This window comes from Squalius cephalus, assembly GCF_949319135.1.
Source record: "Squalius cephalus genome assembly, chromosome: 14".
Taxonomy (NCBI): domain Eukaryota; kingdom Metazoa; phylum Chordata; class Actinopteri; order Cypriniformes; family Leuciscidae; genus Squalius; species Squalius cephalus.
Window position 1 is genome coordinate 34,665,132 of NC_137135.1, and position 19,053 is coordinate 34,684,184.

A 19,053-nucleotide genomic window follows, 5' to 3' on the forward strand; every position below is an offset into this window, starting at 1 on the left:
TCAAACAGGAACTGATAGTACACTCCATTTTTATCTGGGCCAGAACATGGAAATGTTATCGTATTCCTGTGGGACTTTTCATCCACCCTTTGCCTGCAAGTCTGTCTGTCTCTCTGCATTTCCATTAAATTCACACATTTTATAGAGACTCATAAAGTCTGTATGTGTGTGCCTATTAATTGTGTGCATGTTATATAGTAAAAATTAATAATAATGTGTGACGACAGATATTGAAAACAGATTTATGAGAGGAAAGGAAGGAAAACAGACCGTGAAAGAATAATATTTGTCAAACGAAACACAAAGCACGCTGGGGAAATCATGGCGTTTTCATAGTCTTTTTATTTCCACAATTAAACATTAAATATTTTACAAAATAATAATCTCACTCCTGTTTCACAGTGCAAAATACAAAAAGTACAGCATATGTTGGGATTCAGTAGTTATTCAAGACCAGAATATACAAACATCTAATAACCATAAAAATAATCTTCCATGAGTACACTTGCTAGAAAAATAGAGATATATGTAGTTAATTTCTCAGCAGAATAATGTCTCAAAAAGCAGACGGTAAAATGAGCAGCGTACTGATCCGAAGAACACTTATAACTTACAATTTTAACAGATTTAAAACATATAAATGATCACATCACATGAAATAAACCTGTTCTAGAGATCAACTTGTGTAGTGTTTATGTGAGCTTTCTAACTAGACAATTGCACAAAACCACTCTAACACCACTAGACCAGTCTAACTAATGCAAACCAGCTTAGTAGGTGGTGTCAAGTGCAATGTTGATTATTAATTTGTGATAAATATCAATCTTTTGTGCACTATTTGTGTGCTATCCATGAAAAATGTTTCAGATCAGTCATTTATGAGGTTCCATTACAGTTACAATGCAAACTTATGCAGGCATTAGATAGCTTTCCTTGGGTTTGGAACGGAGCCGTGTGTTTTAGACGTTATATAATTCATTCAACCGCACTGTATCGATCACACTTTTTTGTTGTTTTTTTTTACTCAAAGTGTTTGTTGAGTATCACAGCCCAAAAACTCCACCCGCAGGGCAATATCATTGACCCAGCCTTTCGGGTGAATCCGTACGAATCGTGCGAACAGAGGTGGATCAAACATGTTCAGCGCCTCCTCGTCGTGCTCACTGTTCCCTTCATAGATCTACATCAGGGAGACAAAGAGACAAGAACATGTACAGGTCACCCCAAAATCAAAAGAAACACACAATGAACCATATTGAATTAATATGTGACCCTGGATCACGTCACCAGTCTCGAGTCGCACGGGTATATCTGTGGCAATAGCCAACAATACATTGTTTGAGTCAAAATTATAAATTTTTCTTTTATGCCAAAAATCATGATATTCAGTAAAGATCATGTTCCATGAAGATATTTTGTAAATTTCCTACCGTAAATATATAAAACATGTATTTCTGTGAGTGAATGCTGCACAATCGCCAACATAAATGAACAACTTTAAAGGAGATTTTCTCAATGTTTCCATTTTTTTGCATCCTCAGATTCCAGATCTTCAATAGTCGTATCTCGACCAAATATTGTCATATCCTAACAAACCATACATCAATGGAAAGCTTATTAATTCAGCTTTCAGATTATGTATAAATCTCAATTTCAAAAAATGTACCCATGTGACTGGTTTTGTGGTCCATGGTCACGTATATTAATTCTTAAGAGATAATAAAACAAATCTTAGAACCATTCTAATTATTTTGCTAAATGAATCTCTCACACACATTACATTCCCCTGTAAACTCGACCTCCACACCAACAGCTGCTCATCATCATTACTGCAGCCATCTGATTGGTGCATAGGCAGAGGGGGCGGGACTAAAGAAATTGGAGCTCGCCAATCAAACACTCACGATCTGATAGTGCTACTCACACTGATCTAGAATCAGGTCAACACGGTACACAACATAGCAGTATTCTTTTACTGTCTTTGTATTTCATGACATTTTTATGGAGCCTTTTGCACATGACATGTGGGAAATAAAATATGTATACATCTTGGTCACGATTTAAGAATTTATTCCCTTGTTTTATTAACCAATTCCCTCATTTTAGTAAAATTGTGGCTATGATTTACTAATTAATTCCCTCATTTAAGTTAAATTGTTGTGATAATTTGTGACCAGTGTTGAGGGTAGTAACGCAATAAGTTACACGTTACGTAATTAGATTACCTTATATTTAAGTAATGCTTTACTTTTAAATGTATTTATTTTTTTCAAATAATTAACTCAAGTTACTTTGTTCTCCCATTTATTGACTGTTTAAATGTGAGCATTTACTCGTCTCACTTGCACAGCATTCATTATTCCTCAAAATGAATAAAAACAGTGAATGAATACTCAGAATATTATGCAAACATGCAATGTGTTAAATAACACAAATATACTTTATGTATTTATTCTCACTTTATTAACCAATGCCTTTGCTGCTGGCCTTCGGTGATCCAACTTAACTGTACTTATAAGCTAAAATTACTTTAGATAAACATCACATTTGTGTTTCATTTTTTTATTGCTTAGTGTGAACGGCAGCAGCTGTACGGTTTGTTTGAGCGGCGCCATCTACTGTACAGGTGTGGATTTGCATTTCCTTCAGCCTGAGGCTTATTCATTTCACTTATAGGGCCCTATCTTACACCCAGCGCAATTGACTTTATACACCGACGCATGTATCATTCCTATTTTGCACCCGACGCACAGCGGACTTTTCCCTCCACAGACGCACGTCGGTAAATTAGGGAATGAACTTGTGCTCCCGGGGGCGTTTCAGCGAAAAGAGGAGGCGTGTTCCCGCGCAAACGTTCCCTGGTGCTATTTTGCAGTTTCAGAAAACAATTCCACCACAGACCAGGAGAAACCTCGTCTAAAGTCAGTGGCGCGTTTTCAGTGGCGCGTTCAGATGCTATTTTAAGGGCGCATGCTTGGCTATAATGTATGGCCATAACAATGCGCATACACTTTGCTTCTCTCATCTACACACAGAAGCAGCAGTTCCCATTTTTGCAAACCATACATAATTACAAGGAAAAATATTCCACACAGGGGAAATCATTGTGGTGTCCATGAAGATGTGAAAAATAGCTATATTAAATTAATTAATTAATTAAATTACCCAAATGATTGGGTACCCAAATTATTGGCCCTGATGAGAACGTCGGTCTCTTCGGGCTGTGAACCGCTCTTGGCGTGCGCCTGGCAAATCCGGCGTTATAATAGCAATCCGCCATGGAACAAGCGCGCCTGCTCTTAAAGCGAATGTGAGATGATGCTCTGATTGGTTTATTTCACGTTACACCCAAACCACACCTATGAGTAATGAAGCGACTTCAGACCAACACATTTTAGATTTGCGTCGGGCGCAAGAGTCATTTATCCCGCCGGTATAATAGCAACAGCGCCCAAGACCCGCCCACAAAGTTTCTTGCGTTTCGCGTTTGATACTTGCGTTTCAGATCGTTAAATTAGGGCTCATAGTGTGAAAGGGCCGTTACATTTGCCAAAAATATAACTTTTTTTGTTATTAAATAGCAAGCAAGCCCAGACTAGGTGAGAAAAATGAACACATTACTTTCCATAAAAAGTTGCTAAGTAACATGATTAGTTACTTTTTAGGAAGTAACACAATATTGTAACCCATTACTTTTAAAAATAACTTTCCCCAACACTGTTCATTACCTTGTTTTAGGTCAATCAAAACAAGGAAAGTAATAAGTCATGGGAAGGAACACATGCTTAATTTCTGTCCATAATTTAACTAAAACAAATTGTTATAATAATGCATATAAAACTGATTATTAATAGAAGCTAATACACTCAAATATAGCCATACCTGTTCCCTGTCTGTGCCCTGCTCCTTCACACTGGTCCAGCTGTGACCGTCATTGCTAGTGGAGATGGTAAATTCAGTGACCATCATCAGTTTCAGGACAGATCGAGCCCCCTGCGTGATCAACCCAGTCACTCGCTTCGTAGAGAGAAAGTCCACCTGTAACCACTCGTGAGGGCTATTAGCCTGTAGAGAGAGAGAAGAAGAGGAGGAAGACAGGAAGAGACAAAATATAAGATGATCAGTTTAACTATTTATTTATTTTCTATACAGATGAACGTTTGAATGTTCACACTCAGAGAAACAAACACCCATGAGAAATCCTAGACTTCTGGGGGCCCTAAGCACAACTTTGTAAAGGAGCCCCTGTCAATGCTTTCATAAAACCCACAAAATGGCCCCCAACCCCATAATCTATTCTTTCAATGCAGTTTCAATGTTAACAAACAAGTTGAAACAGTCAGCAATACTATAACAAAAATAAAATTAGGACAAATACAATAGAAAAAAGATACAAATGAAATAAACAGTTTAGCCTACTAATAACAATAGCTAATATACAGAAACTGAATTAAAGGAACACATCGACTTTTTGGGACTTCAGCTTATTCACTGTATCCCCCAGAGTTAGATAAGTCCACACATACCCTTCTCATCACACCGCTAGCCTAGCTTAGCACAAAGACTGGAGGTAAATGGCTCCAGCTAGCATACTGCCCCCAATAAGTGACAAAATAACGCCAACATTTTCCTATTTACATGTTGTGATTTGTAAAGTCACAGCGTGTACAAATAACAAGGTCACATGAGACCTTGTTAGCAGGTTTATTAGGCTGCTGTCACTTTAAGACCAAATGCACAAATCTAATATACTGACAAGCATTTGATTGCTTTCCCAACTGTTTATGTTCACTTAAGACATATCCGACTGTGTTTAAGTGAAAACTCGACGAGACGGGCATTATGACATATTTTTGTGTGTATTTGTCTGTTTGAGCTCACGCCAGAACCGCCTGGGGAACAGCGTCTCTTTCGCAGCTCAATGTGCTTTTAACTCTTTTTTTTAGTATTGAGCACGTCCGGTCAGGACTTAAGTTATAATGCAGAACAGAACTGCATGTGAAGCAGAGCGGCACACTATATAATAGCTCTGAATAACTCATAAATCCACCTCGATGACAGTGCTTGGCTCTTTGTGTGCAATCGTGTCCAAAGAGGAAATAGAAATAGCAATAACTTTAAACCCATAAAGAGATTAAGACAATGGAGGGGTGTTTCACACAGACAGACAGGGCAGAGGAAACACTCACAATGGGCTTAGAAAACACACACAAGGTAGAGAGAAAATTCACTTTCACTCTAGGAAAACATGCGATAGATGGATGGATGGATGGAAGGATAGATGGATAGATAGATAGATAGATAGATAGACAGATAGACAGATAGATAGATAGACAGATAGATAGATAGATAGATAGACAGATAGATAGATAGACAGATAGACAGATAGATAGATAGATAGATAGATAGATAGATAGATAGATAGATAGACAGATAGACAGATAGATAGATAGACAGATAGACAGATAGATAGATAGACAGATAGACAGATAGATAGATAGATAGATAGATGGATGGATGTTAGAACGATGAATGGATGGATGGATGGTTAGAACGATGGATGGATGGATGTTAGAACGATGGATGGATGGATGTTAGAACGATGGATGGATGGATGGATGGATGGATGGTTAGAACGATGGATGGATGGATGGATAGAACGATAGATGGATGGATGGATGCATGGATAGATGGATGGATGGATGGATACATAGATAGATAGATAGAGATAGATAGATGTAGATAGATAGATAGATAGATACCTTGGGTCTCCACGCATTTGTTCGTCCCTCCTGGTGGAGTCGAGCGAGGTCGGGAGTCCAGGACCCTGTCCACTTGTCTAAGAACGAGGAGGCGCTGATGCTAGTGCTGGGAATCAGCCGGCGCTCCATTCCCAACGGCATACAACAGCCTGAGGAACACACACACAAACACACATCATACAACAGCCTGAGGAACACACACACAAACACACATCATACAACAGCCTGAGGAACACACACACAAACACACATCATACAACAGCCTGAGGAACACACACACAAACACACATCATACAACAGCCTGATGAACACAAACACTCCTTTTTTTTTAGTAAACAAATGTTAGCAAACAAACGTTGTTTTAGTATCATTGAGATACTTTAATGATTTATATTATTAAATCTGCTCATATTACACTCTTAGAAGTAAAAGTTCTATATGAATTCTGTCCGACGCTTCATATAAAGAACCTTTTATGGGTTCCATCATGGGATCATTTCATGGATTTAATCTTTATTCATTTATTTTTAAGTAATTTTTTATTTTGATTACATTTTATGAAGTAAGCAGCTAGTAAACATACTTTATCACTAGAACATTATTTAATAACCTGTTAAACATGAAAGTATTATGCTATTTCTCCGAATATATAGAACCTTTTTGGGTTCTTTAAAGGGGTGGTACAGAGTGTGTGTGTGTGTGTGAAGTTTTAGCTCAAAATACCTCACAGCTATTTTTATATAGCATGTTAAAGTTGTCACTTTTTGAGGGTGAGCAAAAACACACCGTTTTGTGTCTGTTCCTTTAAATGCAAATGAGCTGCTGCTCCTGGCACGGGGGGCGGAGCTTCAAGAGCTTGTGTCCTTTTACCTCACACACACATGCTCTTATGTTCAAACCGAAGTTAGACAATGATGGAGAGACTCAAGAAGAAGTGATGACATAGACAACATTTCTGAATGGTTAGTTGATGAATTTATGTAGCTTATGTGTAGTTATCTTCTAGTCATTGATTAGCATATTCTGTCTTGATAATCTATAAATCGTGTTCAGGGGGCGGGGTTTATGTAAATTCTAGGGTTTGTGATGTCACTAACCCGGGAGGAATGTGGTGTAGTCTCTACCAGCCGTTTGTTGTAGTCCTTAAAAAGTGATTTCTTTAAAAGCAAATATCTCCCTTTGCTTTGAACTTTGAGCGTTGTAACTTTGCAGATGTTGTTTATGATCAAACAGCAACATTACACACCAACTAAAGTTAGAAAAGTGAAATCATAATCAACCACCGCTTTAAGATAAAGTCAAGATCTCTAGTTCCAGAACCAGTGAACACGGGTCTTGTTTTGGAGACGTGTTTCTAGACGTGTGGAAACGTGCATTATTCAGCTCTCTCAAGTTAGAGAAACTTTATTTACTCAACCTTTTCTCTTATAATGATGAAGCTTTGGATGTTGCCATTGATGCTTGAAAGGAGAACAAGTGTTTCAAAGTAAAAGAGAGCAGACATAAGGGATGCTGTAGTCAATGAATGAAAGTAGCAAGATGACAAACACATCAAGAGCTTTCAGATGTTCATGTTTAAATCGCTACATGCGGATCAAAATGGCATATAAAGGCAAACAAGAAATGTGCTTTGCAAAGTCACTGAATAATGAGGTAACACTTTACAATTAGGTTCATTTGTTAAATATTAGTTAATGTATTAACTAACATGAACTAACCATGAGCAATCCATTCGTTACTGTTTTTGTTAATGTTTGTTAATGTTAGATGTTCATTGTTAGTTCACAGTGCATTAACTAATGTTAACAAGATTTTAATAAAGTATTAGTAAATGTTGAAATTAACATTAACAAAGATGAACAAATGCTGTATAAGTGCAGTTTATTATTAGGTTAATGTTAACTAACGAACCTTATTGTAAAGTGTTACCAATAATGACTCTCACAATTCACTTGTTTTCTAGTTGATGCATTGTTTGAGTTCTTCATCGTTAGATAATGCAGTGATCTCATCATTGTGTGTGTGTGTGTGTGTGTGTGTGTGTGTGTGTGTTCACTCACTATTGAGGTCACATCCCAGTAGTTCTATCCTCAGTGTGGGCAGCTTCTGGAAGGACAAAGGGTGAATCCTGATGTAGCGACCCACGATGGGTGGAGAAAATAAGTTCTCTTTTACTCTGGAACCATCCATGTTTCCAGTGAAGGTCTGATATCAGATAAACAAGAAAACAGATGTGAATAATACTGAAAGTAGGAAGGATATACAGTATAAATAGTCTAATTTATGATTAGGAAAGCGCTTCTTTTGAAATCAAAGCAATGCAGTTTCACTGGAAAAATGATGTTGGTGTGAGTTTCATCATGCATTTTTTTTTTACGATTGTGATGTTTAAGGGGTGGGAGATTTAGGGAGGTTTTGTGTTTTAAGTGGCCAGCTAGAATTCTTTTCTAAAAAATAGCTCTTAAAATAAAATGAGCTATCACCAACAAGGTGGTAGGGATAAACTAGGAACTTTCTAGAAGATCAAATAAGAGTCTGATATAATATGTCAATATGTGAAATTTGTGAATTAAATCTATTAGTTAATTATGATTTTGTGCATTGCCAATATTCACATTATAATTTCATAATATCATTTTTTTTTTATAATTTATTCAACATTATATTTCATTTTGCTCTTCATAATGTGCCCCGACATTTTTTGTTGTTGTTGCTCTTAATAGTGCTAAAATAGGCTTAATTTTATTTGAGTTAAATATAATTTTTTCTTTTGACTTTGATGTTCACATGTTGTGAGAGAGCCTCTAAAGTGATCATGGAGATGGAAAAAAATATGAGATGGGAGGAAAAATTAAATGTCCAACTTTTGAGTTATTTGCGAGCGAACGCACAGTTTCTTGGGGGAACGCAAATGATTTGGGAGCAAACAAAAGTTTTAAAATATTTTTTTTCCCTCCGATCTCATATTTTTCCCACAGAATAAAACATTTTAAAAGATAATTATGACTTTTTATCTTACAATTGTGAGTATATCTTGCAATTCTGACTCTATATAAACATGCAATTCTGAGAAAAAAAGTCAGAATTGCAAAAGTCTGACTTTATAACACACAATTGCGACTTTATATCACGCAATTCTGACTTTATAACACAATAGCGACTTTATATCACGCAATTCTGACTTTATAACTCAATTGTGACTATATCATGCAATTCTGACTTTATAACTCAATTGCGACTTTATATCACGCAATTCTGACCTTATAACACGCAATTGTGACTTTATATCACGCAATTCTGACTTTATAACACACAATTGCGACTTTATATCACGCAATTCTGACTCTATAACATAATTGCGACTTTATATCACGCAGTTCTGACTTTATAACACAATTGTGACTTTATATCATGCAATTCTGAATTTATAACACAATTGCGACTTTATATCACGCAGTTCTGACTTTATAACGCAATTCTGACTTTATAACACAATTGTGACTTTATATCATGCAATTCTGAATTTATAACACAATTGCGACTTTATATCTCACAATTCTGACTTTAAAACTCGAAAATTGCAACTTTATATTCTGCAATTCTGAGATAAAAATGTAACCTCGCAATTGTGAGATAAAAAGTCGCAATTACCTTTTTATTTTTTATTCTGTGGGAGAAACAAGCTTCCATACAGATTCGCCCTAAAGATACAGTAGTAAAAACAGGGTGAGGCTGGCAATGGTTATGGACTGTTTTTGGTGAAAGAAACATTATAAGAGGACTGTAGTGGAAAAAATAAAGTGCTACAAAACAAAGCATGCAATATGCCCCCTTTAAATCAGACTATTTTTCTGTAAATGCAGATGTTGGTACTGACGTAAGATGGCTTGCTGTTGTTCCCTCTGTAGACAGTCCATTTCTCCTGGTCAGTGCTGTAACTGATGCTGTACGTAACGGTGGAATACTCGCTAAAACCCATCTTTGCACCCTGAGTTTGAATACCATGGAGGAGCATGGGCTTTAACAAATCCACCTAAAACACACATACAAAGATAAACAGGAGAGATATGGAGGGTTAGATGTGGATTCTGGTTGCGTTTGATTACTTGAACAATTTCAAGCGATTGAATAAATACTTCACTACAGACATGGAAGCTTGTTTCCGCCACAGAATAAAACATTTTAAAAGATAATTGCGACTTTTTATCTCGCAATTCTTACTTTTTATCTCAGAATTGCAAGATATAAAGTCAGAATTGCAAGATATAAACTTGCAATTGCAAAAAAAAAAAGTCAGAATGTTTATTTATATCTCGCAATTCCGACTTTATATCTCTCTGACTTTATATTCTGACTTTAAAGCTCGCAACTGTGACTTTATATCACGCAATTCTGAGATAAAAAGTCAGAATTGCTAGATAAAAAGTTGTAATTACCTTTTTTATTTTTTTATTCTGTGGCAGAAACAAGCCTCCATAATTTTCAATGCCAAAATTAAGATTTTATTAATTTCCATGACTTTTCCAGGAAATATATCCTATAGTTTTGCATGATCATAGGAATCCTGCTAAAATTAGTCAATTGTTGTGTATCCTACACGCTTTCTCTCTCTCTCTTGCTCTTCCAAACAATATTGAATCAAAGGTTAAATACAATCTACTGTGCAAAACTATTTATAGGATTTCAAAAGTATTTCCCACTTTGTTTTTACTGAGAATGAAAGAAAAATGTGTCAAGAATGACTGACTGACTGCGGTGCAAAGAGTCACTATTGTCTGTGATATGAGCCACAAATAAATCATAACATGTTTTCCTTACAAATGAGCCAAAGCACAGCATGTTTTCTCTGCAAACACAAGGTTTCTTTTACCTGGAGCCAGGAGTCTTTGCCTTTGCCCATCCAGGCATTAATCGATCCGGATAACTCAAGTCTGGCTAAATCGGGCCTCCAAGCACCTTTAAGAGAAATGGCATTTCAATAAATAATTGTATTAAAGGGATGGTTCGGTGTAAAATCAACCTAGGGTACTTTGCACCATGACCTCGAGCCAAACACTTCACTTCAGTGATTTGGGAAAAGCACGTAAAAGTCCTGCAGAAGGCGATGCATAAGGATGTAGTGTAATGACAAATTAATATTTTTTTCGAAGTGTTGACCACTTAGTGTTAACTAATAATTGTTGCAAACTGGTACTACCAACAAAATATTAGTGCATTCCCAGAACTTGGCGTCGTTTCACTACATCCTTATGCATCGCTTTCTGCCAGGACTTTTACATGCTTTTCCCAAATCACTGAAGTGACGTTGATGTCCGGGTTAGCGGTAGCATTAGCCATCAGGCAAGTGTTATTTAAATAAACTCCTGATGTACTTACAAACTTTCCAATGCCTTGTTTTATGAGTCCAGAACCTATTTGTACTACTGTAGAAGTTTGGTACCATTCTAGGCATTATTAGTGGGGTAATTTACCAGATACAGCCTTGGATCCATTAGCGCCTGCACTAAGCCATCCGGCTGATATCTCTAAATAAGCTCTAACTTTAATAATGTTCGACCAAGGGACAAAAGGCTTCTGGGGGGTGTTTGTCTTGAGGTCATGGTGCAAAGGACCTTAGGTAGTCAAAAGAGCCAACTCTCAAATTTCTATGGGACTAGGCACCAGTTTTATCATCTGCCAGGCGAAAATCTTAAAGGAACAGTTCACTTAAAAGATATTTTGAAGAATATGGGTAACCAATCAGTTGATGGACCCCATTGACTTCCATAGTAGTAGGGGGGGAAAAAAATACTATGGAAGTCAATGGGGTCCATCAACTGATTGGCTACCCATATTCTTCAAAATATCTTTATATATCAAAACAACTTAAGGGAGAGTAAATGATGACAGAATTAAAACTTTTAATTGAACTATTCCTTTAAGTCCAATTCCTGGCATATTCCTGGCCCAAAAAAACACATGATTTGAGGAATTATTCATGTGTGGAGCACAAAAGTTGCAGGACAAATTACTTAAAAGTTTGACCAAATCCATCGCACACATCAGACGTTTGAATACTTTCATCGTACTATTATGTTGTTGCTTTTATGTTGCATTTTGTTGCTCTTACCATAGTGATCCGAGGCTGTTATTTGGTTGTTGTTAATCCACCCTAGCTGTATTCCTAATGGCCGAATGCATCCTGTTGAACAAAATCAATCAGTTTCAGGCGCCTCTAACTATTTAGTGATTCCCAACACGACTGCAGAAACAGGAGGACAAGAACGATCCTCAACAATCTCTTATCGAGAAAAGCTCTTACGTGGGTTGTAGACGAGCATCTTGGCTCTCATGCCGGCCATCTGATGTTCCCCTATAGTGCACTCTATTAACCAGGTGCCTGCGATAGCTGGCCTCATCTCCACCGTCCCAAAAACACCTGCCAAAGCAGACCGAATAAGTTATATTGATAGAGAGAAAAGGTGTATCACAGATTCCACAAACATATGAAGCCGTTTTCAACGTTGATAATAATCAGGAATGTTTCTTGAGCAGCAAATCATCATATTAGAATGATTTCTGAAGGATCATGTGACACTGAAGACTGGAGAAATGATGCTGAAAATTCAGCTTTGATCATAGGAATAAAATTACATTTTACAATATATTCACATAGAAAACTGCTATTTTAAATTGTAATAATATTTCACAATTTTACTGATTTTACTGTATTTTAAAACAAATGAATACAGGCTTGGTGAGCAGAAGAGACTTTCAAAAACATTAATAAATCTTGATTATTCCAAACTTTTGAACGGTAGTGTAGGTCTATGCACATGAATTGTGATTTGTAATCCTAACAGGCATGCAAGGTGCCGTGTGCAGGATTTGTGTATAGTTTACCGGGATAGAGATTGAAAATTCCCATGCGGTGATCCTGATCTGTTCCGACTCTGAATGGCAGTCCGTGGAAGTGTACAGCGTGAAACTCGCCTTGACTCCCGACGTTGAGAAGATGCCAGCGAGTCGTCTGGTACTGTTCAACTATCAGGCCAGGAAGAGTTTCTGACACGTAGCCGTTAATAGCTACAAGTACCAATAAAACACAACACACAACATTATATTGTGGCTATTATTACAGTTCCTAATAGGAAAGCATGGCACTAGCAATTCCAAGGTTATGGGTTCGATTCCCAAGGAATGCATGAACTAATACCCTGAAAGCAATGTAAGGATAAAATCGTCTGCCAAATGCATAAATGTTAATGTACATGTGTCACCTTGAATCAATGCATTTCCAAAATGTTTCTTTATATTTAGAAAAACTGGGTACATGGAGCCTGTTTACTGTTCTTGTACTAAAGAAAAGGCCATTTAACAACTAAATTACACAATAACAAGCATAAACACATGGATCCATTTGTTGGATCCAAATATTTATTGAGACAGAGGATGTGAACAGATCAGACTGGTTATCTTGTAATTTTTAACACAACATGCATGCAGATTCACAAATCATGGCATAATGTACCTGCAAACTTGTTGCTCATCTCGAACCACGGATCGTCTACTTTGGCCTGGCAGGGTGGGGTGCAAAACTTCCTGATGTTGTAGTCGAGGTACCAGCTCTTTCGTTCATCAAAGGTGGTGAAGAGAAGGAAGAAGTCTGTCACATCAGGTTGAAGCTTTACGCGTGAACTGAGGGTACCAGGACTACATATCAGCATCGGACCGATTAGACCAGAGTTTATGTCCTTCTCCTGGTGGACGCAGGAGGAATACAGAAGATATTTACATTCATGCATTTGGCAGATTCTTTTATCCAAAACAACTTGCATTGCATTCAAGCAATGCATTTTATCAATTCATGCATTCCCTAGAAGTCAAACCCATGACCTTGGAGTTGCAAGTGCTATGCTCTTCTGTTTGAGGAACATTATCCATTATATTTTAACCTGTTTATTTTTTATTTTTTTATTCTATTCAATTTAACCCTCCTGTTGTGCTACAACTTTACAAATAGACCTGCATTGGTTTCAATGCAATTTGACAAAAATCAACATTAAAAGATTAATGTAAAATTTGTGTTTCTCACACTTCTTTTCAGTAATTGAGATCCAAAAATAAAAATAAAATAACAGCCAAAACCCTTTTTGGACTGAACTGTGACTAGATAACAAAACAGATGATTCAGAAGAAGAGTCCTCAATTTTGAGTAAACGCTCATTGGTTCTCATGCATTTCATATTTTAGTGTCTGGTAAAGCTACTATAAGTGATGATTTATGGTTAATTGCATGGAAACCAGCAGGGAGTCAGAATGACCCCAACACAGCCTTTCCAAAACACAAAACTGTGACAAAACTTTGCATTCCCTTTAATTAACTTTGCATGCCAAAATAGGAAATATTCACAAAGTTTCAATGTCATTGTATCAAGCCGTTTGAAAATCAAATGCGGGTCAATCTGACCCACCCAACACAACGGGAGGTGTTAAAAACAACATAAATATGTACAGCTTTGGTGTTTCAGACATGAAAGATTCCTCAAATTCAACAAAAGCAACCTAATTTTGATTCCTGTGTTGCACATTGAATTACCATGTTGACGTTGGAGTAGTAGGCCCCAGCCTTGCAGTCAAACTCTGACGCTGTGGGACCTTGTCGTTTGGAGATTCTCCAGTTGTACACCCTCTCCTCGCCCGCGGGAACGGGATCACCTGGCACTTCCTCAGCCTTGGAGCCTTCTGGGCCCGATCCAGGACCGAAACTCCCCTGCGTCTTATCGTACACCCCATGCAAGTGGAAAGAGTACGGCCTGGATGCCAGGTTCTTGAAAACCACCTTATGGGAAGAGAAAAGCAGGAATTTAGAGTGGGCGATTAACCGAAACATTGCTAATTAATAAATACTTTTGTGATGATGCATTTTTGAATTATGGAAGCTTGTTTCCTCCACAGAATAAAACATTTTAAAAGATAATTGGGACTTTTTATCTCACAATTGCGAGTTTACATCTCACGATTCTGGCTTTATTTCTCAGAATTGCGTGATATAAAGTCAGAATTGTTTGTTATAAAGTCAGAATTGCAAGATATAAACATGCAATTCTGAGAAGAAAAGTTAGAATTTCGAGTTTATTTCTCGCAATTGCGACTATATCACGCAATTCTGACTTTATAACAAACAATTGCGACTTTATATCACGCATTTCTGAATTTATAACTCGCAATTGCGAATTTAAATCACGCAATTCTGAGATAAAAAGTCTGAATTTCGAGTTTATTTCTCGCAATTGCAACTTTATATCACACAATTCTGACTTTATAACAAACAATTGCAACTTTATATCACGCATTTCTGAATTTATAACTCACAATTGCGACTTTATACCACACAATTCTGAGATAAAAAGTCAGAATTGCGAGATGTAAACTCGCAATTGTGAGGAAAAAAGTCTCAATTACCTTTTTATTTTTCATTCTGTGGGAGAAACAAGTTTCCATAAAATAGTGTGGTGAGATTTGACCGTCTTCACTTTCGCCTTTATACGAGAAATTCCTAATTGCGTGTATTTCTATTGAAAAGACTAGATTTCGCCTGAGAATATTTGCCCACGAACAACGGTAAGACTAGACCTTAAGAAAGCAATGTTATGCTTTTAGGACCTCCTTTTTATGAAGAAACTTACAGTAAGAACATCATTGATTTCTGCCTTCAACACAGGACCCATAATGCCGAGGTGCTCGTCCAGTTCTCCTCGTTTGATTGGATGCTTGAAATCTCTGTCCTGATAGGCTCTGAAAACCACCTTTTTATAGGATGGGAAATATTTTCTCATTCCCCTTCGCATCTCCCTGTGGACACATCAAACATTTAGTGTCCTTAATTCCTTCATATGAAAAGCAATATTAATATCGCCATCTAAAAGTGCATTGCATTTTTGCACTATAACTACCTATATACAAATAAACAACTAAACTAAATGGATTTGATTCAATCTGATACCTTAAATGTATTTTATGCTATATAAAACATACATATAAACACACACTATTGGTCTAAAGTTCATAAATTGTGTCATGTTTCTGTCTCTTATCCTCACTAAGGCTTGTTTGTATACTTGTTGTCTGCTAAAATGATCAAAACTGTTGTTGTGGCTGTTCAATATGTTTATATGCACTGTTACCTTTCTTTGATGAGCTGAGATGGTTTATTAATCCCATAATCCCAGAAGATTTCCTCTGCTGCAATGTAGTAACTACGAAACTTCGACTCTGTCGACCTAATGCCAACATTATCTTCAATATGATGATCGAAACCAACGCTTCCCTCATCGCTATAATCATCATAGTCACTTGCCAATGATTTCCTGCCATATGTCTCATTATCTGATGCATTTGAAACTGGTTCCAGATCCGGTTGGAACTTCTTTGAATCTTTGTAATTGTAGTTAAATGGATTCAAACTTTCCTCCATCTTGTCCTTCTTTAGACCAGAACTTCCAGATTCTTCCAGAACCTCATTGTTGCTGTGAACTTTCACATCCACTTTTTTGTCTTTGCTGACGCTCCCCAGCTCCCGTCGATTCCTCACTTTCTCTGATTGGACCTCCTGAGAGTCGTTCAGAAGTTGACTGAGGTTAGTCGACATGTTTGCATCTTTAAGAAGGAATTTTCTAAACATGTTTGGACCGCTTGGATGTGTTTTGTTGTGATCCGACTGAATGTTTGCAACATGTTGTTCTCCTGTTAATTCCCTGTTTTCTGAGGAACTTAATATGGCTTTAGGATCAATCTTGTTTGGTAACTCTGGTCTACTTCTGTAAGATTTGTGGTGGGACCTTTTCTGGCGTTCCAAAGAATTTCCACCCATCTCCTCTTCCAGTTGATCCAAAATATCCTGTGGAATCCCACCCTGCGATAACGCTTCCAGATCTTTTTCCCGCTTCAACGGAACATATCTTATCTCACATACACGGGTTCTGTTTTGTCTCTCATTGTCTGGAGCTCGGCTCATGTTTACTCGTCCAGGCGCAGACTCCGTCACAGTTCTGTTTCGGCAAACACGAATAGCGATAGTGCGGTTCTTTTCCATTGTTCCCCGTGGAATCGGGAAGTTCTGCTCAATGAATTCAATGAAGTCATCATCGTAGTCGTCTTTGTCCACCAAAGGAAGCACTCTTTCACAGTTAACAACCGTGTAGCGAACGCTCATGCCTCGCTCTTTCAGAGAGGGGTCAAATGCGCTGACCTCCCATTCACCTACAAGGATCAAACATCAGACTTAAACGGTTAGTTCACCCAAAAATGAAAATTCTGTCAGTAATTACTCTCCCTCATGTTGTTCCAACCCCATTAGACTTTCGTTCATCTTCAGAACACAAATTAAGATATTTCTGATGAAATCTGAGAGCTGTCTCACTCCTCCATAGGCTTCTGGGTAATCGAGATCTGCCATCCCAGAAAAGTTAGTAAAGACATCGTTAAAATAGTCCAAGTGACTACAGTGGCTCAACCTTAAGTTTATCAAGTGATGAGAATACTTTTTGTGCGCAAAACAAACACAAAAATAACGACTTTATTCAACTATTCATTTTCGCTGCGCTTCTGGGTTGTACATCAGAACGGAGGCTCACTATTGGCCGACGCTGGTCATGTGATGCGTGTGATGTTGGCCAATAGTGAGCCTACGTTCTGACGTACAACCCAGAAGCGCTGCGCTGTTACACTACGTCAACTCACTCAGAGGAACACAGAAGAAAATCAATAGTTGAATAAAGTCGTTATTTTTGTTTGTTTTGCGCACAAAAAGTATTCTCGTCGCTTGATAAACTTAAGGTTGAGCCACTGTAGTCACTTGGACTATTTTAACGATGTCTTTACTAACTTTTCTGGGCTGGCAAAAGAATGAGCCATTGAACAACTGAACCCTGCTCTAAAGTCAATGGCGCAATATTTGTTTTGTTATTTAAAGAGCGCGTTAGTAATGTGCGCCTATAGGCTGGTCCACAACGCGCGTACACTCTGCTTATTACACACACAGGGACGCACATCAGCACACACACATGCCAAATATTAAAATGAAAAGGATTACAATGTAAAAGATTATTATTGTGCCCATAAAGATATGGTGAATCCGGCTTGTCCAGTAGATGTTCTGCTTGCGCTCTTTAACCTCGTGCACGAGCAGATCCGTTTGGAGACGCGTTCGGTCTTTCCACTATCAAATTCCGTCATGTAAATAGCGAATCCGCCATGGCGCGTGCGCAACTGGCATTTAAAGGGAATGGGAGATGAGACTCTGATTGGTTTAACACTCGTAAATCCCAAAACACACCCATTACTCATTATGAGAATAGGGACAACCCTTTTAGACCATGCACCGGGAGCGCCAACCATTTTTCCCATCGTTAAACTAGCAAAAGTGGGTTCGGACGCCCTAAGTGAACTTGTGCCCTGCGCTTAGATTGTTAAAATAGGGCCCTAAGTGGTTTTGCCGTTTTTATTTATATACTAGTCAAAAGTTTGGAATAATTAAATTGAATCAGTAAAAACTTTGTATTGACCCTTGACCTCTGACCCTTACCTAGCATCTCCACTTCAGTGGTCACTGTGTCTCCAGTCATTGGGAAGAGTGTGAGGACAGTGCCGTATGTTTTATCCTTCTCAAACGTATTTCCTGTGAAGTAAACTGACAGAAAGTTGCTCTGCATGCCAACGTTCGCCACATGCCAGAGTATCACATCGCCAACACACATCTTGAATTGTAGGTGGTCGAACATGAAACCGTTAACAGCTGAAACACAATTAAAAAAATGAAGGTTAATTCAGTTTGGTATAACAATACAAACTACTATAGATAATCCCATGTTGCACATCTAGAGCCTAAAAAACAACACCCACTGTGCATGACGTTTGAATTGTAGAAATTCGGATCATTGCGATTAATCCTAGTTGGATCTTCAATATTCCTTTTAATGTTTTCCTCAAAGTACCAGCTTCTGTTTTCATCAAAGACCGTAAACAGGAGCTTCTTCTCTTTATCTGAAGTTACCTGTGAAAACATTAGGAGAACATTAACTATCATTAACCATCTGTCTTTATACTTTGTATTTATTAATAATAATTTCCATCCATCTGATAAACCAACATAGGCTCATTGGAAAAACATGCCACTTAACACATAACACTTGTGTCAGTAAAACACCAACAAGTTGTATTATTTTTCACACAAGTTATGATAACAGGGTCAGATCATCTATAACTACGACTTATTTTTTCATGGTTTCTTGTTCAAAAACTGTTATGGCCT

The 19,053-nt window shown here is 37.6% G+C and overlaps 1 protein-coding gene across 2 annotated transcripts in view; it reads right to left on the reverse strand.

The window, feature by feature from the left end:
* Positions 1-318: 318 nt before the first annotated feature.
* f8 (coagulation factor VIII, procoagulant component) overlaps positions 319-19,053 on the reverse strand; it is a 34,366-nt gene continuing 15,631 nt past the window's right edge. The window contains exons 11-25 of one of the 2 annotated variants that reach the window (XM_079892119.1): positions 18,645-18,795; positions 18,328-18,537; positions 15,929-17,003; positions 15,431-15,596; positions 14,341-14,583; positions 13,273-13,501; positions 12,645-12,827; positions 12,064-12,180; positions 11,872-11,943; positions 10,633-10,718; positions 9,640-9,795; positions 7,823-7,967; positions 5,763-5,911; positions 3,883-4,065; positions 319-1,180 (exon numbers count right to left, since the gene is read on the reverse strand). In XM_079892119.1, the coding sequence (XP_079748245.1) occupies positions 1,025-1,180; positions 3,883-4,065; positions 5,763-5,911; positions 7,823-7,967; positions 9,640-9,795; positions 10,633-10,718; positions 11,872-11,943; positions 12,064-12,180; positions 12,645-12,827; positions 13,273-13,501; positions 14,341-14,583; positions 15,431-15,596; positions 15,929-17,003; positions 18,328-18,537; positions 18,645-18,795 (3,321 nt within the window). In that variant the 3' untranslated portion in view covers positions 319-1,024. The remainder of the gene's footprint in view (positions 1,181-3,882; positions 4,066-5,762; positions 5,912-7,822; positions 7,968-9,639; positions 9,796-10,632; positions 10,719-11,871; positions 11,944-12,063; positions 12,181-12,644; positions 12,828-13,272; positions 13,502-14,340; positions 14,584-15,430; positions 15,597-15,928; positions 17,004-18,327; positions 18,538-18,644; positions 18,796-19,053) is intronic. The other variant, XM_079892120.1, reaches the window with a different exon arrangement.